This window comes from Syngnathus typhle, linkage group LG4 (genome assembly GCF_033458585.1).
Source record: "Syngnathus typhle isolate RoL2023-S1 ecotype Sweden linkage group LG4, RoL_Styp_1.0, whole genome shotgun sequence".
Lineage (NCBI taxonomy): Eukaryota > Metazoa > Chordata > Actinopteri > Syngnathiformes > Syngnathidae > Syngnathus > Syngnathus typhle.
In genome coordinates, this window is record NC_083741.1 from 13,245,898 (window position 1) to 13,272,246 (window position 26,349).

At 40.6% G+C, this 26,349-nt stretch overlaps 2 protein-coding genes and 1 long non-coding RNA gene across 4 annotated transcripts in view; 2 read left to right on the forward strand and 1 right to left on the reverse strand.

The window, feature by feature from the left end:
* The first annotated feature begins 2,060 nt into the window (after window positions 1–2,060).
* On the forward strand, window positions 2,061–23,389 carry rras2 (RAS related 2). Of its 2 annotated transcripts, none has more exons than XM_061276125.1 (6): window positions 2,061–2,448; window positions 18,060–18,147; window positions 18,266–18,368; window positions 19,379–19,487; window positions 20,433–20,551; window positions 21,170–23,389. In XM_061276125.1, exons 1-6 carry the CDS (start codon window positions 2,347–2,349, stop codon window positions 21,255–21,257), a joined length of 609 nt encoding a protein of 202 aa, XP_061132109.1. In that variant the 5' UTR covers window positions 2,061–2,346; the 3' UTR covers window positions 21,258–23,389. The 2 variants fall into 2 exon arrangements, with proteins under 2 accessions (XP_061132109.1, XP_061132111.1); XM_061276127.1 differs by lacking the exon at window positions 2,061–2,448 and adding an exon at window positions 9,231–9,268.
* On the reverse strand, window positions 2,932–10,131 carry LOC133152498 (uncharacterized). Its single transcript, XR_009714140.1, has 2 exons — window positions 9,101–10,131; window positions 2,932–9,011 (listed from the first exon to the last, which is right to left on the reverse strand). It is a non-coding gene; the product is annotated as an uncharacterized LOC133152498 (long non-coding RNA).
* A 1,009-nt stretch (window positions 23,390–24,398) lies between the features above and the next one.
* Window positions 24,399–26,349, forward strand: part of tub (TUB bipartite transcription factor) — a 35,204-nt gene continuing 33,253 nt past the window's right edge. The window contains exon 1 of the mRNA XM_061276124.1: window positions 24,399–24,758. Within this exon, the coding sequence (XP_061132108.1) occupies window positions 24,703–24,758 (56 nt within the window). The 5' untranslated portion in view covers window positions 24,399–24,702. The remainder of the gene's footprint in view (window positions 24,759–26,349) is intronic.

A 26,349-nucleotide genomic window follows, 5' to 3' on the forward strand; every position in this document is an offset into this window, starting at 1 on the left:
TGTGTTTTGGGTTGTGGTATTTATTAATCACATGGATAACTTATTGGGGTATCCTGTATCGTAGAAATAATTTGAAGACTTGCGGGATTACTTTTGGAAAGTAGTACTCGTGCATTTGTAGTTTTACAACTTTTGTAACAACAGAAAGGCCTTTTATGTATTTACTGCAGATCACAGTCAAATGAAATCCACATGACTTGCAACCACACGCATTGGATTTCAGAATGTGACATTTGGAGGGGGGTCGACTTTGACGTTGGGGAATGCAGCTAATGTGCCAGTCATTCATTGTGCGGTAATCACAGTAGCTTGATTGTTTAAGGCATACACTGTGCATAAAGTCATGCACTAACACAATGTTACATTAAATATTAAATTTAATAAGATTTGAAGAAGCCATGTTCAATCTCAAGTAGAGGGACTCCCACATGAAGCTGCAAAGCTGTGGAACAAACTCCAGGCTATAATTGGAATTCCTCACATGCCTGATATGTTGCACAGTGTGAAGCTGATGTGGAAATTCTCCTGTCAAGGTCCTGCAGTGCACAGTGACTACATAAGATATAGACCTCATATCTGATTGTCATTTCTGTTAGCGCAAAATAACTAGTTTGGACTGAAATGCATTCACCACCGGCCTGCACTTTAGAGTATAGTGACACTAGATGGCGTCACGGTCCTCAGTAAAGACTCCAAGTGTCCTGAGGTGTACCAGATTTGACAAACTGGCATTGTTAACATGTCTGAGGTCACGCGTACTGACGGTAAATGTTAGCATTAATGGAAATCCATTTCCAAGGGGCTCGCTGGAGGTGTAGGGGTACACTCGCCTATCTTGTGTGCAGGCACCATGAGTTTGAGTCCTGCAATGACGTTGTGCACGTGTATATGTGACGCAGATCAAGTGGCGTAGCCAGGATTTTTTCCAGTAGGGGCGCGCGCCCACAGGAAAAAAAATCGAACATCACCCACGCCGGCCGTTCGCTGATCGCTAAAACAACATCCAGGTCCGGGAGGCAATGGTGAATGGATAACATCGCGCACATAGAATAGCGCAAGCACATTTGCCCAAGACTGAAAGAAAAAAACGGCATGAAAATGAAGAATCGAAAAAGCTCGATTTTCTTCAACCAGGGCGCAGGGAGTCCTAACCGGGGCGCCGCCCCGGCTTGGCTACACCACTGCGCAGATCAATTTCCAAGATAGCCACGCCCATGGAGCCGGACCTCACCTTTTACAAAAACATTCCAGAAAGTTAGGAAACTTGGACATAATAAGTACAGTTCTGCTTTAGCTTGAGTGCCAGTGCACGTTGCATGTTGTATATGGTATGCATGTTACTTTATTTACATTTTTTATTTTTATTTTTAATTTAAAAAAAAAAAAAAACATGTAGTGTTTCAGCAGAGCTGGAATTGATGAATGGAATTTCAATTATCATTATTATTATTATTATTATTATTATTATTATTATTATTATTATTATTATTATTATTATTATTATTATTATTATCGGTGGCGCACTGGGTAGCACGTCCGCCTCACAGTTAGGAGGGTGCGGGTTCGATTCCTCCTCCGGCCCTCCCTGTGTGGAGTTTGCATGTTCTCCCCGGGCCCGCGTGGGTTTTCTCCGGGCACTCCGGTTTCCTCCCACATCCCAAAAAACATGCTTGGTAGGCTGATTGAAGACTCCAAATTGTCCCTAGGTATGAGTGCAAATGGTTGTTTGTCTCTGTGTGCCCTGCGATTGGCTGGCAACCGGTTCAGGGTGTCCCCCGCCTACTGCCCAATGACGGCTGGGATAGGCTCCAGCACGCCCGCGACCCCCGTGGGGACTAAGCGGTTCAGAAAATGGATGGATGGATGGATTATTATTATTATTATTATTATTATTATTATTATTATTATTAGTATTGTTGTTGTTGTTGTTGTTGTTGTTGTTGTTGTTGTTGTTGTTAGAGGACAGCGTGAGCTGTGCCACCAATGCATGCAGTTGTATTTTTCGCGTGTGCGCGTGTGCAATTACATGCACGCGGGGAGCCCCCTATCGATAGACGCGGGTACTTCAACGGCTGACGATCACTTCTCCACATCTTGGTGAGCGTCGCAGGCTGAGACAGGCAGTCAGGTAGTGTGGTCGAGCTTCAAACACGATCACACGTATGGACCGGCGCCCGTAGCGACCTGCGGGACTACTCTGTGCTCCTCCTCGCCACCGACGAGCCTGTTTCGGCATCTTTCTGTGGGAGCTGCCGCTCTCTCTCCAGACTGCGTAAGGCCTCCCCGGTTGAAGAGGAGAAAAGTGGGGCTTGGTGAGGCGAAGGCGGTGGCGGTGAAGTGTCCTCGATGGCAGGCTGGAAGGACGGCTCGGTGCAGGAGAAGTACCGATTGGTCGTGGTCGGAGGCGGCGGGGTGGGCAAATCGGCCCTGACGATCCAATTTATTCAGGTCAGTGAGGCTGCACTCCCTTCGCTTTGGGTGCCCAAAACACGGAGTGAGGCCGGACGGAGCCCCGTGAAGCGGGCACCGGCGGGGGTTTGTTTTCTCCGCCGCTACTTTGCAGAGGCCTGCAGCAACTTAGCGAGGGCTTGTTTGTTTGCAGAAATTCAAAAGCTTATTTGTCAAAGGCATGGCTGTCAGATCAAAATTGTTGACGCCTGGAACATCCCCGGCTACTTTGCACTTCGCTAGTTAGACGAAAAGGGGAAGTAGGTGGCAAAAGTAGTAAAGTACTCCACACGCTGGCTGTACTTATGCACAAGTCAAGATTCTTGTGCGGCAATAAGACTGGAAGAACCAGAAACTCCCTTACTGGAGTATAAAAGTATTGACTCCGAATTGCACTCAAGTAGAAGAGTAAAAGTCAATGATTGATACAACGGGAACAATAATTCAAAATAATGCGTAATGAATTTACAATTAATTGGTACCTCAGTTTACAAATTTATTTAATTGCTCTCATATCAAATACATTTCCCTAGTCACATGAATAGAAATTTCATTAATTTGTTGCATACCTTTAAAAAAAACCACACACACACAAAAAGATAACTTTGAAAATTTGGCACATTGGGATTAAAAAACTGCTTATTCACACCAAGGTTAATTTGTCATCAAGAGTGTAATTTGTTCCATGCAAACGTTTCTTCATCGAAAAGATGTCTTAATCCTTCGGAGCCTACAAAAGTCTACAGCTACATCACATGAGAAATATGCTCAAGCACACGAGGGGCAAATTTGTCTTGCTCGACTGATTGCAAGTAAGCAGGAACAGTAACACAAAGTCTCCAAGAAAAGATTAGCATTTGATTTCAGGTGCCTTCCACAAAATGCAACACAGCATGGACCCCCTATTGGTCTTAGAGACCACCCACCTCTCCAATGATAATAGACAGAACTTTCCATCCAGCACTTACTAAATGTCACATTTGTGTTAAAGATGTAAGCTGTTGATTGCATTCCAACACTTTGCAGACTTAAGCGGCCCTGCTTCGACCTTCCTTGCCCTCATCGTTGCCGTTTTGTTACCCCCATTTACAAAACACACAATATGACAACTTTGCCCTTTGCAGTGTGTGTGTGTGTGTGTGTGCGTGTGTGTGTGTCCTATGTTAGTACTGTATAACTGAGGCCTGGCTCTTGCTTCCAAGAGACGAGACTAAAGGCAGCTGCATGTCTCCACGGTGTAAGATACAATGGTGGGCTGGCACACGTTTCAGAGTGGGGGTGAAAAGCTTGTGGTGAATGTGTGTTGGTGTGAGGGGGAGTTGTGTCTAATGAGGGTTCAAAAAGCTCATTAACTGCATACCAAGTAAAAAGGGATCAGATAGCTGTGGCCCAGATTCTTGACGTAGCCCACTGACCCTGCCGCCCCACACGTAGGGAGTTTTTAAAGAGCAATGTAAAAGTTAGCACGAGCTGATTGTAACGCACCTCAAGTCCGACTGTAGTAAAGGTGTCTCTTTTTTTTGTTTTGTTTTTTTCTTTTTCCAAATAACGAATGATTAGGTAAAAAATATCTCATGAATATACAAGGGAGTCCCATATTTCACTTGAATTAGATATGTTGGCCAAGAATGTCTATTAAGAAAGTTTGGCTATTAAAATATTGCAAAGGGTAATAAAATGTCTTGACTTTTCTGTATTTCTGTATTTATTGTTTCTCGGCTAAAGTTTGGTGCAACTTTTTAAAACTAATGTTTTCATTTCAAACTGATTGGGGCATTTGACTTCAAGTGCTATTGTCATGGTTATCGTCACACTTATTATATCAGTATAATTAAAAAAGGCCTGTCACTATTGTTCAAAGATTTCTCCCATGATATAATTTGAGAAGTAAACAGACAACCGAGTATGACTGCCATAAGGTTTGGGATCAATTCATCCGCCCTCGTGTTTCTCTGGTGTAAACGACGCTGTAAAAGTGAGCGACAAGGAGATGTTGACAGCACGAGGAAGCGTACAACCTCTTCCGAGCTCTCGTGCCAGGGGAGAAGACCTAACAGCTGCTTGTGAAAGCGAGGCTTTCCCCAAGAACTGCGCAGAGAGCAGGAGGTGGGAGGGGTCTGGGCCAGTCTGGGTGGGTTGATGTTAATGGTCATGGACCATGTGGAATTTGGCCCTTTGGCAAAGGAAGTCACTCGACTGTTGCTGCACGTACACCTAGGACCTCCTCGATTTGGATGGAAAAATTTGACCTGCTTCCTGAATCAATGGAACATGTATGGGTGTGGGTGGGTGTGCGTGTTGGAGTTTTGTTAGTGTTTGTTTTGCCAAAAATATTGAGTACGTAATACATGTTCAGTATTCATTTTTATGATTTGTTCAAAGTTGCCTATCCTGTTTTCAAAATGAATAGAACAGAGAGAGAGAGAGAGAAAGTGACAATACTGACAATATTCAATGTAGGAAATGTATACTATTATCTTAAAAGGACCTATACTAGTAGGCAAACAGCAGCGAGTGAGTTATAAAAAAGCAGACGCTCACCCATCATCAGTTGTGAAATGTGTCACTTGACATTCGCCTGTTGCATGCCTCATTGGCATTGTGCTTCATACCGTTATGGAAGGTACACCACTATTCATTGTAATTATAAAACACAGTATGATGCAAGTACTTGACATTACAATATTTGCTGTACCTGTTGATACCATAGGACAAAGCTAAACATGGATGAGGATGAGATTCGACCCCGTGAATGCAAAGCACAATGGATTGGCAGTCCATCGCCTTAACCGTTCAAACGGTCACTTCGTCTCGTTCACTAAACACACGGCCACTGTGCTTTCTTCTATTCTTACACTGCCACCTGCAGATACAATATGTCGACCGGAAAATTGCCACTAACACACAATTAAATACAATGCCGAAGGAACTCCTCAATGTGCAGCGTAAGTTAATTTAATGGTGGAACAAATGTGATAAGTCTGGATCTGGAGATAATATCTGAATGTAATATAAAAAGTAAATACGATTACTAATACTTTTGAGTGCTTGGATGCCACGCCCCAGCCAGTCAGAGAAAGAAAGAAAAAAACAGGGACCTAGTGCTGAGGCAGGGATTTGAGGGCGAGTTAGTGCACAAAAGAGGATGTCGCTCAAAGCTATAGAGCGGTGGCCACCCGGATGCCAAGCGGTTGTCTCAAGCTGTGATAGCAGCGGGATGACACATCACTGAGTCATCTGACAAACGTAGAGCACAATGTTGTTTAATTCGAGAGAGGAAGCCTCGACGTACGGGAAAGTGTGACTCACATGGGAGACTGCATGTGGGGTAGTGTGTGTTGTGTGAGTGGGTGTCAGTGTCACTCGGTTGCTTTTATCCAAGAAATGTTCTCAGGAGAAATCCACACACCTCTTGACAAAGGATAGTCTTCCACAAGAATTTTATACAACGTATATAGTCTTTTATTTATAGATGGTAATAAAGATCTTTAACATGGTATCTACTCTGCAAGTTTGTGTACGTAATTTAATTTAATTGCTGGTCTTGTTTTGCTCTGATTGTAGTGATCAGTGAGATTATTTTTTCATCTTGCTCTAAATTCTATTGCTGGTTCTAAGGTTAATATCCCTTATCGCCATCAGTGACACCCTTCTGGAGTTGCATTATAAAAAACACAGAAGAGAAAAAGGGAAAACACAGACTGATGACATAAGATGTTCGCAAAGCTTGTGAAAGTCACATGAATTTATCTGCCTTTTGAGGCTTAATTTTCCAGGAATTGTTGATTGAACTCTTAAATTGTACCACTGGGGAATTCAAATTTCTGTTCCCTTGGCTCCAGAAAACACTGTTAAGATCCGAGCTGTTCACTCAATAACTACAAATTATTTTCAAAGAAATGGCGCCTTAGTAATGAGTCGAAAGGCGATCAAGGCATACGATATATTGAAAGGGACTCATGTACCGGTCGTAAACATTAAGTTATTGCAACTCAACAATAACCATATGCATTTGACATAAAAAAGTCTACACCCTCCCTTTAAAATGCCATATTTTGTGATGCAAAAAAATAAGCCCAAGATAAACGGTCAAACAACTGCAATCATGGTTAATGATCATTGACCTCAATTATAATTGCCCAATTCCCCATTGATTGCAGTATTCTCTTTCAGCCTCAGTTGAATACGACTGTAGAGCTGATCAGAGTTGTTTCAGCCTGATGCCATGCATCACGTATAAATGTGCCTTGATGCTTGCTGGATATTAAGAAGCTACATATAAGCTTACATCTTGTGATCGGAATGCACTGAGCAGATTTATCATTTGGTGTTAATGTGTGCTGGTACCAACCATGATGGATTTTAACCCAAGCTGTGAACTTCTATGAATATTTTAATGCATACTCATGAATTTTGGGTGAATGGCTCTACTCAGGTTACTTTTGGAGTCCTTAAATACTACATTAAAAACATTCCTTTTACTGAGGTAATATACTTGAACCTGGCAAAATGCCATGCAGCATACCAAAGGAATGCACACGCTAAAAGGGAGTTCAGGATCTGTAAAGACACACCCACCCATCTGTTAACACTCAAGAGACTAGCTGGTCGCTCCTTTTACTGCGAGATAATGAGAAACTAATGAATATCTGGGGGAAAATGCCACTCTTTCCATGCTACAATACAAACAGACTTGTATTATTCAACCTATAGTCTATGAGTGCACCATTAGGTGAACTTGTACACATAATTAAAAGTGGATTGTTTTTGTAATTGCTCATTTTGCATCATTTTTTTCCATGCTAAAATTGAGTGTCTTTTTTTACGTTTGTCATGTGAAAGAATACTGTTCATTACCGATGGGCATTACCCATGCCAGGTATCGGTATTGAGCCAATACCATCCAAATTACAATGTAGCCGTTTTCTTGAAGGGGGCCGATACCAGCCACTGACACTTAGGCAAAAATAATTTGACATTGAATAAAACCTGGCCAGTAGTTGGGGCTGTGGCCATTTGACACATTGGTGAATCATGATGTGTGTCAGTGGTATATATCCCTGTGTAATTGCTCACCATTGTATTGTCGGCAAAATATCATAATATTGTATCAACATTTAGTTCCAACAATCTCAGTCAACATTGTTTTCCACAGTATATAAACTGGTAGTGTTCAAATATGTAGTGCTACCTTGCTTTCCGGTACTGAGCCTCAGAGTCAGGCAAACAGATGAGGCGGCGAGTTGCTTTGTGTTGTTTTGGCGATTGTTCCGTGTGTCTGTTTCAGAATAACTGGCAACAGTATCAGGTCGCACATCTCACAGTGTTTGCACAGTCGCAACAACTCCGGCGATGGGAAAATGACATGTTGCTTATTTTAGCTTCTCACCCCCACCAATTACAAAATGGAACGCTCAAAGTGTATGCACAGGGCTTCTCATAACCTAAGCCTACTGTATGTTCATTCTCAGGCGGCTTTCACACCTATATTTTTTCCCCCTAGTCCAAATCAGTTGTTGTAATTGGTTGGTTTCTCCCAGTTCGCTTTCTTTTTAACTTAGAAAGTATCTGAGCAAACCACAATGCATCGGATACAAAGCATCAGTCAACATTTTTTTTTCAATAGGAATGCAAGTATATCTACTTATTTATACTATTATATTCTAATTTACAACTTTATTAATTTAGATAAAGGATAAACTAACTATAATATGGAATCTGTGTTGCGAAACCCAAATTATGAGTTTTCCCCTTCAGGGTGAGCCATATTTTTTGTTTGCTTTGTTGTTGTGGCCACCATTTTTTATTTTTTTTCGCAGCCCCCTCATGCATTTTAATGCCCGACACTTATATACATGTGTATTTTTTGCTATTAGCAGGCCAGCCAAGTCCCTATGCCCTGCCCATCTGTCACATAGTACTATGCACACACACAAAAAAAAGAAAATAGGCTTTTAGTATGGTACAGCTTACCCAATGTGAATAAGCAACAAATAGTGATTGTCAATAACAAAATATGGCTACATTAGATAGTTGACCTACTATTTTTCTTGGTCTTGTCTTGGAATCATTTTTCTTTCATTGGAATCAAAGATGTGGTGACAGAAACGCAGCAATGTGGCAATGATGTCAATGCTTTACCAGAAGATGACACTTAGCAAGCACCCGATCTGATTGCTCTGATGTCATCCTCAATGCTGTTCACAGCCCCTATGGGCAGCATATTTCCTTAGTAATAATATAAGACCTTAGAATGGGCATAGATAAATCAATTACGAGTCAACCTTGTCTTGAAGCAAAAAAGGCAATCTACAAGTACAAGACAAAGTGAAACATTAAAATAACCGGTGCTTCTTGTCAATGCCTGGTGTTGGGCTGGCTGCCAGACAGCTGGTGGACATTTGGCGTTGTCTCATGCACAAAGTGTCCAAGTGGACTGTGGGACACCTGCTGTCCATCAGGGGAGGTGTGGCGTGGGATCATGCAGCTCCTCAACAGGTGACGCTACAGCATGACTCATGGTCCAAATGTACCGTTAACAAAGGCCACAAGTGATCTGGATCCTTAGGGGAAGTAATCAGAAAAGTCTTCAAACGTATTAGAAAACAGAAGACACAGGCGTTGCGGAAATTTTCTTTCAACTTCAACCTACCTTGTGTTAGTTAGCCTGCTGATAGACAAAACAGTGTGCGGTACCACTGTAAACATTTGACTTGCTTGAGTCACTAAAACAGCTGTCTCGTGACATTCTGATCTAAAAGGTGCAGCAACTGTACGCGCTTGTGTGTCCACAGCAACAGTCGGTGCCGGACAACACAAGGTAAAACTGTCGATTGGCACGCGCCACTGCATGTTAACTAAACACCTGTTTAGCTTTTCGTCTGGTATGTAGAACCAAAAGGGCTCCTCTTGTAACCAGGCTGCTGGTGATACTGGTTTAAAGCCATTGGCTGCCCGACTTGCGTGCAGACAGCACAGTGATCAGGCTGACATGATGATTATCAGACATCTAAACTTTGGGCAACAAAACTAACTTGTTCTCATCCTTCACTTTAGCGTTTTCCAAACTTCCATCCAGTCGTTAATCACAATAGTAACAACATGTCTAATCATTACGTCCTTGGAAAAGGATAAGTCGGTTACCGCAGCCAAAAACGCAACTCGTGATTGTTCGTTCCTCATTTTGCAACGTTAACACATACTGCTCTTGTTGTGGTTCTCCAAGTAGAGAGTGATTTTGCTACTGTTCAGAACAGGGGCGGGTCTATTTTAGTGGAATCCAGGGCTGAGACTACCCGGAAATTCTGATAAATCTTTTTACATCATCGCAAGGCTGCTTTACAACAAATATATCGTCGCTGTCGGGCGGAAACCTCGAACAGTCAAAATGACAACTTAACAGGAACTTTAAACCACAAAGCAAATGACTGTCCCAAAGAAATGCTTTCTTGAAGGTCTTAACTTACGAGTGATGCAATAAATCCGAAAAGAATGAGGCGACTAACCCTGTGTATTAAGTGGATGTTAATGAAACGTCACCTTACCTCTGTCAGTACACCTCAGTGCGCTCCCTCGTTCAAACGTGTCCGACAAAGACTCCTCGGCCGAGGCACCGGCCTCCCAGGCTTTGCAAAACGAGGAAACGGAAGTCGTTTTGCAACAGGTCTCAAACATAAGTTGCATTCAAAGTGGCAGTGTTTATTTGTTTTCAAGTTCACCGCTTTAAATTGGCTTCTATTGCGTAAAAATCACAGACGAGGTGGAGACGGACCATTTGTATTGATTTGTAAAAAAAAAAAAAATGAACTTGACCATATTTGGACTTTAAAGGCTTCCGCCGGACAACGATGACATAAGGTCACCTATGTACATCGATGGATTAGTTTGAACATTGATTCAACTCAAGGTGCTTTTAAGCTTCCAACTTGCCAGTATTGTACATCCAGGAAAATCCTGTATGCAGCCCTTGGAAGCCCTGAAGCATGCCATTAAAAGCTAAGACCACACCACTCGTCACCATGGGATAGAGAAAACTTAATTTCGGTTTCTTTGTGTGTCTTGACATGTGAAGAGATTGACAATAAAGCTGACTTTGACTTGACTTGACTTTGAAAAAGGCACTTGCTTGTGGCACATGTGGTTGTAAAGGCTTGCTAATGTTGGAACTTTTGGCTGCATTCTACACTTCTGGGAAGTCGGAAATATCCCGCTTGGCGCTTAAGAGGTCCAACCTCAAAGCATTCCTGGCAAACTCAAAACATGGATTACAACCGGGATCAGCCAGTACATGTGTTTTTGACGTCAATTTAGCCTTATTTTTACCATACCAAGTGTTGGTTCAGTTCAAAATGCTTCACATTTCATTGTTTCCACTGAAGAGTCCTACATTTCCGTGCGAGGCGGATTGAAAGACTCGTACAGTACACAGTTTATACTGTGTCAAGTTTATTTGATTTGCTAGATTACTATATCATGGATTATAGGCTGTCTTGCAAGTATAGAATGATGTCATTCTATTTACACAGCTGATGCTCCTACTTCCTCCATGCTTTGCAGTGGAAACACAAGACTGATCACGGGTTAACGTGATCCAAAGCATACCATGCCGAACGAAAATGAACTTTGTGGAAAGCCCGGTTTAAGACTTCTCAGCCGTCTTCTCGTCCTTCTTTTTAAACCAAACAACTTGTTATAGCTGCCTGTAACATCCACTTACAAATTTTCATCTCATGCACATACATTTGGCTTCAGCTTTGGCAGATCCTTTTTTGTAGAAATTCTGACATCTGAAAGGCATCGTATTGTACTTTTCTTGGTTTACTGCTTTTAAGATTCCGACTTGCCAGTTTTGTGCAATGCAGACCTCAGCTGGCTTGCTAACTAGATACCACACCAGCCAGGAACATGCCAGCACTAGTCAGTCTCAATGGGTTTTCCTTCTTTTCTGTGTGCAGTTTGCTCCCCTTTGGCATTTTCTTTTTCCATTTGGAATGTACGTTTCATTCACTTGTATGGTTCCTCAATTTGAACTTTTTAAGATTCATATAACATGATGAATCTGATTGTCATTCTACTAATCCCTGGCAATGGGATTACTTTAGTAGTTGTTTTATATGGTCACATCATATATGTTGCATTTTGATTATAGTTTCTGTTTGGCAGCATTTCTTATGAACCAGTCCCATTAAATCTGTTACAATGGAATTTTCAAGCATGATATCATTACCAACAACAAATAAAAACACCTCTCAGTATGACACAAAACTGCTGCAACCTGTAATCTTCATTTGATAAAGCTCTTGCATTGGATCAACATTCTCGACGTGTTATGGCTATTGAATGTATGTTAGGGGCAACGTGCCTTTCTTTAAACCTGAGCCGTAGCACTGCCGTGTTTGCGATATGAATCCTTTGTCATGCTAGGCTATGCTTAGAATGAAAGTGTAGCAGGATGCATGTGGGTAGGAATGAGACAGCAGCTGTGCTTGAAGGGAAACATGCGTATACATCAAATACTTTACCATTCCATTGAAGAAATGCACAGAAATATTCTGCCAGCTACAGGTAATGGTTGCTTCACTTGCATTGCTCAGATTTGGATCATTTGGCCCACTTGTCAGTGAATAGCTGTTGCTTGTTAACCATTATTAATTTTCCTCCCTCTTTGAGCATTTTGTTGGAATGTTTACCTCGACACTTCCTCTGCATTATTTCCTCCATTCATATTCACATTTGTAAAACTAAAAGCCTTTGACGTAGGACCAGAGATTTATGCCTTCTTTCGAGATTATTACAAATGACACCAGAGCCTTTTACTTGAACTGCTCTATCTGATCGTGGGTTGCTGTGTCACTGTGCAGGAAGAATTGCAGGAATATTTTGTGTAGGAACAGCTTGCTGCTCTCGCTCGCGTTACAGCTCCGATGGAACTGTTTCAAATTAAAGAGGCTATAGATTTGTATTTGGTGATTTTGTACACTGTTGCTGTTTGAAACCAGCACAATCGGTTCCCTGTGCTCACAAAGACTGCTTCTGCTGCTCCAAAAGAACCAGGCCCCGGAATAGAACGTGCACATTTATGTTATTGTACACAGGCAGCACGAAGAAAACATTTTGTGTAAAGTGCATTGATAATTGGACATGGGGTTGGGGTTACACGGAGAACTTAAGTGATTTCACATGATCAACTAGAACAATAAGGTTGTTCACATAGTTTTGAGTCTTTGTGCCCTTCTCTCTAATCAGTTTGTAACCCTCTGGTGGGTTAATGTAGGTCTCCAATTGTTATTTCTGTAAAATACCGTCCATAAAGAAATTGTTTGCCGTGACCAATATAAAGTGCCGCTTTGAGACCAGCGACCCGGTAGGAAAAGAGCCTTTAAATGTCACCTCTTTGATTTTGCACGTTTGTGGGGGTTCAAAAGTCTTCAGATTGCAGCACAGGCTGATATTTGGCTGCACGATTGAAGTCTTAATGCCAGAGGTCAGAGGAGAACGGGGGGTCGGCAACCATCGGTTGGCTCGCTTGGTGGGACTTTTATCCTGCACTTTCTTCTCTTCTACCTCCACACTTTTCATATGCATAAGCAATATGGCAGAAAAATTACGCTTGTGTATGAACCACAGAGCGATCTTGATGCGGTCAGTAAACTTGCTTTACAAAAGTGTGTCAGCATACAATACATAACTACTATGTGCAATAATGTTACTGCTAAGTATTCAGTCATTTGCTTTAGTTTAATAGAGCCAAGTATTGACTTGCCGTCATCTAAGGACAAGGCAGTGAATAAAGCGAGTGGATATTGATCTGCACATTAGACGCACGAGAGCTTATCAGTTACGTGCTCGGGTTCATTGAGTTGCACATCACGCTAAGGTTTCCCGCTGTAAATATCCACTGACGTGACGGTTGGATGGCTAACATGCCTTGTGATCCTTCATCCAGGTCAATCATAGCTTTATTTTCTCCAGCAGTGTGGGCTGTCCCCCCACTTATAACAAAATGTTCCCCAGCGGCTCTTTGAGCCAGCAGACACATTGTGTGCTCCCTTTCACTCCATGTGTATTGAATAAGTGACCTTTCTATTTTGCATGAGCTCATGGGAAATGTGGGCCTTTCCAGCGGAAGTTAAAGCCGATCCCCTCCCCTACTTGTTCTCTTGCTCTCCCTTTCTATGTCGTGCCGAGCCTCCACAGTCCTTTCATTTTCACTCTTTGACCACCCCGGTTTCACTTCAAGTGCTCGCAGTACTGCTCACACAAATTCATCATTAAGTGGTGTGAAACTCAAAGCGCATGTGAAGAACTTGTCACCATGATAATATGTTTAACCGTTATAGATGGTGTTCTACACCAAATGGCGCAGTGAATTGTTTATGGATAACTTTCATTTGCAACAGGCTAAGCTTGTATTTTAAGGATGGGCATTTGATAAAATAGCCTTTACTCATTTTTATCCCTTATTTTATATTTCTTGCCTTGTTAGTATCCCCATGAATGCTCTAAACTCCTGCCTCCGATCCCTTGTTGTACTAAAGTGACTAAAGCTGCTGGTAAAAGTTGTGTCATATCTTCACATAGCTGATGTCATTTTCTTCTCAGCTCTTGTCCAAAGTGCATCAAGACACAATGACACAATTATCAATGCATTTTTCTTTCCAGAGTAGTTTGTATCCATTTCCTCTGAGCTACTGAGCTACATCTGAAGATCTGGATATTACTATGTCTTCTTTCTAAATGTATAATTTTTTCTTGGTTGTTTGTCTTTCTTGGAAATTTTGTAACAGTTGCTTTTTGTTGGCATCAGGCAAACCACTCTGAGTCTGAGCTCATTTCCACACCCACGACTCCATTAAGAGGGTGTTTGTGCATCTTTTTGCATTCATGCTTATTCGCGCAATGCACAAAACGAGTGTCATGAAGGACCCACAGGCCTCCGCCTGTTGAGTGATGATGAGGTACAGGACTTGCGACCTTCGCAAAGTGGCGACATCAGAGAAAATCCTTGTTAAGTGCTGACTGCTGACCTGCAGTTGCAATATGTTTTAGCATTTTCCATCTTGGGAAGAGAGACTTGTGATGTGTCTTGGGGCAGGATGGCTGAAGAGAAATTGTGCATTTAGAACATGTTCAGAGCTTTTGCACACAATTTAAGGCTCTATTGTTCTTTTCAACTTGTGATTTCAATGTCAAGTTTAGTCAGTTCGGTTGAATGTCTGATAGAACAGAAAACCCACTAGCATTTTAGTTTGACAAATAATTCGTCATCAAAGAGCCACAATTAGCTGTTGCTCGTCATCGTCTCATTCTCGCCGTGAATAAAAGGGTCGTCAGCAAATTTCATAATTGGTGGACATGTCGGTTTCAAATGTGTTGACGTTTTTGAGTTAGTGCATCTTTATTGGTTCAGTCAACCCAGCAACACCAACCAAACAAGAAGAAATTGGGATAAGGACCGAGATGGAAAAGATCTATATTTAGTGTCTGTAAAGCTGTTTTGATGGAGAGGAAGTGGGTACATAGTGCAAGCATGGTACTGATTACACGCCTACACGTATCACCCCGTCTTGCACTCCCCGAGGCTGGCAGCCAACAGTTTTAACAGACAGGATTTATTGCTTCATGTTGTGACTCTGGCACTCGAGAAAAACAAACCCGACCAGTAACAAACAGATTCAAAAAAGCTGCATGATGCTGTACAGTTGTTATTTTGTGGTAATTGTCAACTTCTTAGCTCTTACTATTGTAAGTGGTGGAAACTTTAAGCGATTTTCAGGTTATTAGTTGGATCAGGAACATTTCCTGATTTCCTACTGCATCAACAACACCAAGAAATAAATGTGAAGTCGGTCTTTTTATTTTATTTTTTATTTTAAGTACTTTTGCCATTTCTATGTGTTTTAATGAGAAAACCTAGCACACTAAAAGAATGCACTTTATAAAAACACACCCTAATGACTTAATATTAACAATCACACTGCATCACTTGAATAGCCACATGTGTTGTGTGTTTCTGGAGGTGGGGGGCGGGTGGGGGCGCTGGAATGCAGGACGGGAACTGAGTGACAGGTTTGGACTTCGGAAGGTAGGCGGGGTCCCAGAACATGTCGTCTGTGACATCACCCCCACTTGGCCTACTGCAGAGGTGGAGTTTCCTTCCTGCAAAGCTGCCACCTTGAAACTAAGATTGAAACTGCTTCTTGCAGGGGCAAACCTATCCAGTATACATACATTTTGATCTAATGAAACATCTTGATTCTACTTCACTGCCAAATAGAGATGAATGTCCACCATGTTAACAATTCCAGTGGACCTGAGGAAAAATACCCATGTTACCATCAGCATTGGCCATTTAAATTCATTCAAAACTACAAGACATGTTATAGAACGTTGTTGCTGTTAACTTAAGAGGCTTAGTAAAGTTTATGCAAATTGCAAAATGTCACTTTGGCGATTCTGATGCAGTTCAATGTAAAGCGTGGAAGCATCCTTACAGGTACCAGTGTCAGTATAGTATATGCCGATAATGGACGTCTATGTACTCCTTTCACATAATGTCCACTAGTGCTCAGACTGAGACACCACAAATAATTACATTACAATCGCTAGATTGTGGTTTCTGCTTGAGGGAAGGGAAGTTGTCTATTTATATATGTAAACCTATTTTCTATTTTGAACATGATTGGTCCTCATGACAGCCATTCAGCGTTTCCACACAAATCTGAATCCTTGAAACATGTCTGCCTCTTTGTGTCATTAAGTCATTGCTTGCTGTCATTATGTGTAGGGTCAATGACTGACTCCTATTATTCTTCCTCCTTACTGGTTGCTTCTGATGTCGTCATCTATGAAGCTATCACAGGTGATTTTACTGGACATGACTCAGCCTTGCATTACTCAGCAGTTACTGGTAGATCTTCTGAATCATGTTGCAGCCACCTTTTGTATGGCACTGTTGAAAAATGTCCAGGCCAAATGATGAGCAGGATGAGCTAGAGGAGTGTGGTGTTCCCAACTGCCGTCCGACATTGACTGAACTAGGAATAAGAGGTTGACGGTGAGCCAAGGTAGACAATGGAAGAGGAAAAACACAAGCAGCATTTTTTTTTTTTCTCTGTTGCTTTCACTCAGTTTCGGTTTGGTCATCTGAAGGCACGTGGGAGACGGGTGCAATGAAGCATAGTGTTGGACACCGAAATACTGATGAATTATTGAACAGTGGTGAATGGATGCCACTTGGGCCTTCATACAGTACTTGCATGCTGCAGAGAGTGAAAAAATATGACGTGCTTAGTCTGCATCAAGCAGCTCTGGGTGAGCAGCAAAGACTATGCAGAATGAAAACACAACCATTGAGAATATGTACATAATAATAAATAAACACAAGCTACACAACAATAGTGTATTATAATCAGGTGTCTGGAACTTGATGGATGGCTGAGAGAAAAACTTTTTATTTCCCTTTATTTTTATTAACATTTTGCGGTGTCAGGAGAGAAGTGCAACAGCCTAAGCTGAGTGAAGTGAAAAAAACAAATATTACAGATAATAAACATTATACATTATATTAAAAGCTAGCTTCATTTCTATATTTAAGTAAAAAAAGTAAATTCACCAAAATGGAATCCAGAAAAGCATTTGTTGATGGGAACTGATTTAGTTGTTTGAAACCACTGAGCTGCCAGAATGGATTAATGGCATTTCCATTGTTTTCAATGGGAAAACATCATTTGAGATATGAGTGTTTTCAGCTACCAGCATTGTCATGGAACAAGTTCAAATCACACTATCTTGAGGCACCACTGTATTCTAAAGTTGTCTGAATAACGCAAAAAAAATCAAGCGCAAAACCCTGAGCCATTTTTATAGCTCGGTGAATGGATTTTCTTTTGGTAAAAAAGCAAAGCTGCAAAAGAAGTAGTGACGATAGCATACAATCTTCATCAGCTGAGCCACTGCCGTTAGGAAGTAAGATGGCTATTGGCAAAATGATCTCTTGATAATAATAAAGGTTCTGTCATAGCTTTCCTCTTGGGTCACTGTAGGTTCACATCAGAGCTGCTGCTTTATATTGTAGGGAAGGAGCATTGTGCTGAATGGTTATCAGTCACTGTTTGTCTTCTACCTTGTTGTGTTTTTCACTCTACTAGCAGCTTTGTTGAATTACTTGCCTTCTAGTACAAATAAACATTGCACTATTCTTCATAGACCACCATTCAAATTCTTACTGTGATTAGAAAAGGGTTGGTAACATTTTCTTGATCCAACAAATGAAAAACTTACCACCAAATTTTGCACACATCGTGCCTAATAGAATTTTTTTTTTTTCAAGTTGCAATGCACATGTACAAAAATAGATCTGTCGGGTCATGTTTGCACCTTTGTCGTAGACGGTTAACCCAATTGATTTCAAACTTGTGCTGAAACATCTGAGCACCTGGGAAAACAACATGGGACAATATTCTATGATTTTGATGATTTTTTTTTGTGTGGCTTTTGATGCAAAAGTTGTCAAAGTGCTCGATTAAACAATCACGATACACGTCACGAGTTGGGATTGGCCCATGTCAACTATATTGACTGTATTTTTTTTTCTTCTTTTTGACTTGCAGTCCTACTTTGTCACAGACTATGACCCCACAATTGAGGACTCTTACACCAAGCAGTGTGTGATTGATGAAAGGGCAGCCAGACTGGACAGTAAGTACACCTTGTTAATCCACATCTGTATTTGCTTTGCGCACTAATCCAATACACACAGTAGAATCTTTTGGGCTTGATATTAGTGTACTCGATATCGAAATGTCTGTCTGTGTAGTTTTAGACACGGCTGGACAGGAAGAGTTTGGAGCCATGAGAGAACAATACATGAGGACAGGGGAGGGCTTCCTTCTCGTCTTCTCCGTCACTGACAGAGGAAGGTGAGTGACAGTTCTGTTCACGAACGAGTGTGTGCTCGCCTCTTTTCTTTCTTTGTGTGTGTGCGCATGTCTGTTTGCTCTTCACAGTTACACCATTTTACTAGCTGAAGAGTACGCTTTTTGGGGGCTTAGTTCTATGCTGCTTATATTGCTACAGGCTTTAATATGATTTCCTGCGAAGGAATGACCTCAAGAGGTTGACATTTTCCCTCACCCATTTTACAGGTGTATAGGTGTGGTATGAATTGATATAAGACAATGTCTTTGTGTTCCTACTCAGCTGAAAAGCGCCTGCCCCCAACCCACCCACAGCTCCTTCAGTATTTATGGTGTAAACAGTCGTTCCTTACTCCATTTGTCCCAGTCAAGTCTTTCCAGATTTGCTAGGTGTAACTTCTCTGTGGTTTGATGTCTGGAATGCCATCCTGAGTTTACGGTGTATTTTATTCAGTTATTTGATATTATTACACCCTAACCTGCCATTTATCGCAGGTGATATATTCCAGACCCACCACTTAATACAGTATGTGTGATATAGAGAGACTGTATAAAAGTGTTAAAAATGGTTTTACCGCTGTCAAATGCTTTCGACACATTCCATTAATAAAAAAAAAAACATTTTTAAAATATTGCATTGCATCTCTTCTCAAAACTGGCAGATAACATCACTTTGAGGAAACAAAGACTCTTTTCCAAAAACAGTGTGCTTGCTTCAAGTTCCTTGATGCCCCTCCTAGTTTCAGCTTACTGTAAAATTGTCACATAAAACAAGACAATTCAACATTGTATATCTTATGACCACACCATGTCATTTCCTCCAAAAAAAATCCGCTAGCTGTATGCTAACATATAATTGATGTAAGGCTGTGTGGGTGGATTTCCTCAGTGATGTCAAGCAGGTGCACATGTACAGTTCATATGTTAATGGGTACATGTGTCACTGGAAAAGCACCTTGTCATCCATTTGCACTGACACAATCCCACTTAACACACCATGTGTGTTTTCACAGCTTTGAAGAAATTTACAAATTCCAAAGACAAATTCTGCGGGTCAAAGACAGAGATGAATTCCCAATGATCCTCGTAGGGAATAAAGCCGATCTGGAGCTGCAGAGACAAGTAAGTTCAACACGCATATCTCTCCTGCGTAAACATCTGATGAAATAATGTGAAGCAATCAGCACCATTCACATTAATGAAGGTTTATTTTGAACATGTAGAAAGGACAAAAACAACAATAAAACAATAATAACCCAAAATTTAACAAAGCACCCCTAATGCCATGCTCAAATGTCTAGTAAACTAATTTACTCCCAAACGATAAATCATTCTAAAGTAGTAGTAATAATAAAGATAATAATGAACTATGACATATGGATCATATGAAATAATCAATACTCTTACCTACTACTCTTGTTGCCTCTGTATGCCGTGAATAGATGACGTTTATATTTAATATTAAATTGATTTATGTTTGAACATTGTTTAAGCCCTTAGACTGTTCTATAATTTCACCAGAATGAAATGCAGAATCTTCTTTCATTTGTATGAAAGACATTTCTTTTTTAATTATATTTCCTTCTTGATTTATAACCTCTCTCTCTCTAAACATTTTTTGAATCTGCATATTTGACATGGAAACGAGCTTCGCAGCTGCAGCTAGCTGCTAACAGACAGGATGTCAGCATAAAAGAGCAGCTGGAGAAACAAATGTAATGTCAGGAGGGAAGAATAGATGGAGAGAAAAAGTGTGCTGAAATCGGAAATCGAGAAATGGGTGTTGGTACACAGCGATTCAGTGAGTCGACAGCTCCCTCGCATGGTGGAGAGGAGCTTTACAACCACAGCTCACTTTCGAGCAAATCTCAAATATCAGTGCAGTTAACTAAAGTGATAGTTAAGTGCAGTTAAGAAAAATGCCTATAACCTGGAAATTTTTGAATTTATATACTGATAATGTCTGCAATAATTTCAAAATAATAGTCACAAACCTCTTTTGCCATTACATAACAACATAGATGTTTTGGGCCTGTTTTTTTGTTTACCTCTGTCTGTCTTCATCAGGTAACTCAAGAAGAGGGCCAGCAGTTGGCTAGACAGTTGAAGGTCACCTACATGGAGGCTTCAGCCAAAATCCGTATGAACGTCGACCAGGCTTTCCACGAGCTGGTTAGAGTAATAAGGTAGGTGCATGATTGGGAAAGAATGGGCACATTTCATTTTATTGTTATCAGAAACAATTCAAGATGCACCAACATCAATATCGTGTTCAATGCCAACATCTGTACTCATTTTTGCAAAAATGCTCCGATACTACAATACCGAAAGCACTTCACTGACCTGACACATATAGTTTCCAGGTAGGAGTGATGTCAACTGTTGCGCCACATGCGAATGATACATACAGTAACCATCTTCATAAAAATGAAACTGCACCACAATTTCAAAACATTCCAGAGTTACGAGAAGAAAGCAATTGTGTGATGATTTATGACTTGAGTAGTCCTCCCAGAGTTTTATTTTACAAGACAAATGCCTAGTGTCACAGGCTCGGCGAAATTTGTGTCAAAACTGTTGGATGTTATGATATCAATACAGTCAGGACAAGGTGTTACTATCAGAATTGCAGAGTTCCATAATGACATCATTATGTATCAGCAGCACATGATCCCAGCGAGTACTCAAATGATCCAAAGCCTTTGATAGAAAAACAATGTGCATGACTTCTAGCGATTCTTCTAATCTTCTATTAACGTCTAATCAATGAAAGTGCATTTTCTCTGCTTCATCCAAACCTCCAGGAAGTTCCAAGAACAGGAATGTCCACCGTCGCCAGAACCGACAAGAAAAGAGAAAGACAAGAGCGGGTGCCATTGTGTGATCGTCTGAGTTAGCCTTATCACTGTAACTCACGCTGCTACTCTCAATTGCCCCGCCCACTCTGCCTGACATCACATCCCGGCGTGGATGACTGACCGCTGCCTTCTCCACCACGTTGCATGACACCAGACAGCTGCGCTCCCCATCTCTCGGTTACTTGGACTCGGGGTCGCTGTGCCCAAAACGTGACTATGAACGAGTGACAATGCCAAAATTAAAACAAAACACCACTCTACCTTCAACCATAGCCCAATTGGCATGACTAAAAATTGCCTTCTAAATCAGCCTGACCAATTCATCTTTTGTACTCGGAAGGACTTCTCTTGCCTTGTAGTGATTTGTACTTGCTGCCGAGAATGAATGAAACAAACATATATATACGTGTGTGTGTGTATATATATATATATATATACATATATATATGTATATATATGTATATATATATGTATATATATATGTATATATATATGTATATATATATATACGGAATGTTAACAAGTTCCTTTCAAGTGTCTGACAAAGCAAAGAGATTATTTTATGAAAGCTTTGTGTGTTGTGCCATCTTTCTCTCATGTGCTAATCTGCTACTGTACATATGTGAGATTTCTCGTGATTTTTAAAGTGTATTTCTAATGACTATTAAATCACCACAGTACAGTGTGTGAGGGTTGGTTTTGCATATATGAAAGTGACCATTTAATGATGTGTATATATAAATGATGCTGAGACAAGCCCTTAAAACAACAGTTATACAACTTTTAGATTCTTTATTTTTTTTTGTGGCTTCTGCTTCCATCTCAATTGCTAAATATAGAATGTCTGAAGTCCATCCATCCATTTTCAACACTATTTATCATGTACAGGGTCGCGGGGGGTGCTGGAGCTTAACCCAGCTGACATCGCGGAAAAGGCAGTCTACACCCTGAAGTCTTATCGGTAGTAAGATCCTCCCATCCCATTCTTCTTTCCAGGTGGTAGTTTAGTCAACATGATCAAAATGAGAGGTCACATGTCCTTGACGTCAAAAGCGATATGTCTAGATTTGACCACTAACGTCAAAGCAAAACGATTTCACCACTTGGTTGAGTTTATGAACATAACTTTTAAAGTCCCTGTAAAGTGAAAATAGATGTTTAAGTAAAGTCAGAGATGTATAAAATGAGACGCTGTCGGTTTGTCCCTTGAATGCCCTGAGACAATGTCCCGCTCAACTGTCAATCAAATGCCTCTTTCAGGACCATTAAAAATGAAAGCCACCTGCAATGGTGCTCATGTTTATCTTCAGTGTTGAGTGTGGGGTGATGAATATGCTACACAAGGTGAATTTTTTTAAATCATCTTCAAACGTAATCTCTGAATCCACTTTACAGGGTCTTTACAATTCCATCTTAATGTAACATGTCTGAGCAACATTTAGTCAACAAAACCGATGAGTCATTCCAGTAACACGAGGGATTCTTTGTAGCCTATCCTTAAGTAACCATGTTGATCTGTAATTGTTTTACCCCTCAGTGAATTTCTGTTGGAAGAAAAACAGCATTAATGTGCTCAGCAGTGCCACATGAACTCAATGGACCTGCCACCTGTGGCTTCATGTTCAGTACACACACACAAACACACACAACGAAATTCTACTCTGCCTTCTCTACTGTTGTTGTCTTTCATATCAGCTTGTTTTTGAAGATCAAGAAAATTAGATGATGGTAGTAACAGGCTTGATTAACTGTTTATACTTTTATACATGATTTTCTTAACTACTGTAGGAGGCAATCTATTATTTTTTTGTGAATATGTGTAAAGCGGAGTATTTAATTATCCTGGTTGTTCAAAGATAACATTGCCCCAGGTTTAGCCAAATTGGATTCTTAATCAAAAATACTTATGAGGCTTACAAATGCAGGTTGTATTTATCTTCCCGATAGAGAATGAAATGCCATGCCAGCTACGAAGGGCCCTGGCGCGCATTGGCGCTTAAATGGGCTCCAAAAATGAACATTTTCTAACTGCTGACATTTAAAGCACCCATTGTGGTAAAAATGCTTATGTACATCGCATCGTACTGATTTGTTTCCCATAGGAATGTCTTTTGACTTGTGTTGAGCTTTTTTGGTGCTGAAATAAAACCTCTCATTGAGCCAGAAGGGGTACCTTTTTTTTTTTAATGAAATAAAACAAACGTGTAGGCAGATTTCATACTCAAACTTGTTTCTATATGATTATAGTTTGTGATTAAATAAGCATTAATCATCATTCCCGTCACACAGTGAACTAAAACTCGACGCGTGGTTGTAGAAATGCCAAGCATAAAGCATGCACTGCATATGTAAAAATAGGAGTGTTTATTAACTTAATTTTTGAACGTACTGGTAAAATGTAGGTTAAATGTTAAAAAGAAATTCTTTACACATGCATGTGCAAGTCAATTATGGGAAAAAATACTACGTTTGCCGCATTTAGCCTACAGGTACATTCAAACGTACTTGCGAGTACGATCGAACATATTTGCGAGTACATTCCAAGGTATTCGCGTGCATGTTCGAAAAAATATCTTTGTATCTTTGAAAGAATTTGTGAGTTCGTTCAAACCTATTTGTGACTCAAAAATGTCCACATTGGCATCTCCACACTTCCATAGAGCAGTAACCAATTACCACAATTAATCGAAAAGGCGCCACCGTGTGGCATGATCCCGCAATACCATAAATGACTTAAAAGTACTGACAGATATTATGTATGAAAAATTACCTTAATAATGAACACATACATACCGTTTGGGTCAATTTGACAAATGACTGGAAATGTCAATATTACCATGAAGTTTGATGACTTCCCAAAGTGACATAAAAATGATCATATTTGAAAATGTCATTCGTTCTCAGCAGGTGCTACAAAGTTAGTGTACACTGAGCCTGAGGGACTGTCAAGTAACTCAAGACAGGTACAGAATTTCCCTTTCTCTGAAACATCATCTATTTATTGAAGCCGTGCTATTGTGCATTTTTTAAACATGTAGTATATTTAATGTTTTCATATTCTTGCACGATGTGTGCGGGTGCAAAAAAAAACGATGTCAGGATTAGTGACAAAGTACTTTGTTACACTTCCCACGACAGACGATCATTGAGTAGCGGTTGCTGCGGCGCTCCATCAAGTGGGTGAGCAGCTCCGAACATGAACGCGTCTCCTCCCCTTTAATCAAGAGGAAGCCTTCTCAGGGGGACGTCAAACACGCGCAAGTTGACAAATCAACATCGATCGATTATGGAATCAATGAAACGCTCGTGCATGCGGAACTGACCGCCAGATCGCGCGCCCCTCCGCCTTTCTCACTCGGTGCTTCTAAATCAACAGCAACGTCGCCGGACGCGCACCGTTTCTGCTCGCTCGAATCCTGGGCTGGAAGACACGGGAGCCTTCGACCGAGCGACCGACTAAGCTTCACACATTGTAATCCATGGAGGGGGTCGGCGGCAACAGGAGCATGTCGTACAGCCGATGGAGCTATGACAGGTAGGGCTACGTATCTATCTATCTATCTATCTATCTATCTATCTATCTATCTATCTATCTATCTATCTATCTATCTATCTATCTATCTATCTATCTATCTATCTATCTATCTATCTATCTATCTATCTATCTATCTATCTATCTATCTATCTATCTATCTATCTATCTATCTATCTATCTATCTATCTATCTATCTATCTATCTATCTATCTATCTATCTATCTATCTATCTATCTATCTATCTATCTATCTATCTATCTATCTATCTATCTATCCATCCTTCTTTCCCTCCTTCTTTCCCTCCTTCCTTCCTTCTTTCCCTCCTTCTTTCCCTCCTTCTTTCCTTCCTTCCCTCCTTCTTTCCTTCCTTCCTTCCTTCCTTCTTTCCTTCCTTCCTTCCTTCCTTCTTTCCTTCCTTCTTTCCTTCTTTCCTTATTTCCTTCCTTCTTTCCTTCCTTATTTCCTTCCTTATTTCCTTCTTTCTTTCTTTTCTTTCTTTTCTTTCCTTCTTTCCTTCTTTCCTTCTTTCCTTCTTTCCTTCTTTCCTTCCTTCCTTCTTTCCTTCCTTCCTTCTTTCCTTCCTTCCTTCTTTCCTTCCTTCCTTCTTTCCTTCTTTCCTTCTTTCCTTCTTTCCTTCTTTCCTTCTTTCCTTCCTTCCTTCTTTCCCTCCTTCCTTCTTTCCTTCGTTCCTTCTTTCTTTCGTTCCTTCTTTCTTTCTTTCGTTCTTTCTTTCCTTCTTTCTTTCCTTCTTTCCTTCTTTCCTTCTTTCCTTCTTTCCTTCTACATTGAGACACAAGTGCCACCGCCCACCTCAAGATATTCAATAATTATTGTGTTTGTAATGTTAGCAAGTATAATATAGATTGATATTTTTCCTTTATCCAGTTAGAAATGTAAAAAAATGTAAACAAATCAAACTTTTTGCCCCATTTCTGTCTTCAGTTCCATGGACAGTAATGATCTTTCTGATTTGCACGCCTTGGCCACCAGGGGGAGTATAATGTATATAGAGATAGTCTCAACTGTACGTCAGTGATATTAGTCTTCATAGATAATATAGAATACATGCCTGTCAGTATTGTTATATTGCCCATTAACAAGTCTTATTTCACCTTCTGTGATAAAATATCAATTTCTTATACAACCCTATTTACATAGCGCATTTTACAATAGCTGCAACTATAACAAAGCGTTTCACAAATAGCAATGGGACAAAGAGACATTCTAATTGAATATAGGTTGAATAAGAGTTGCAAAACATTGTATTCTGTTTTTATTTTAGTCCTTATTCCAACTTTACTGGAATTTGTGTTTGTAAATTAACGGCCTCATAGAACTGTGGTTAACACAATTTGAATCTGTTCCTTTCAAAGACAAATTGCCTGTTGTGATGTCACCATGCAATGTGAAAGGGTCACTCGAGTGAACATCCTTCAGATGTGTGAGTTTGTTTTGAAAAACCCATTGATACTACAGAGTCTGCTTTTCATTGTGTTATCCCCGCCATTGTCTGTTACAAGATGAAAACAATAGCTAAGCTGTCTACCACTTCCTACTCCTGTTGGTTGTTTTAGTTTGGCGATCTCTCATT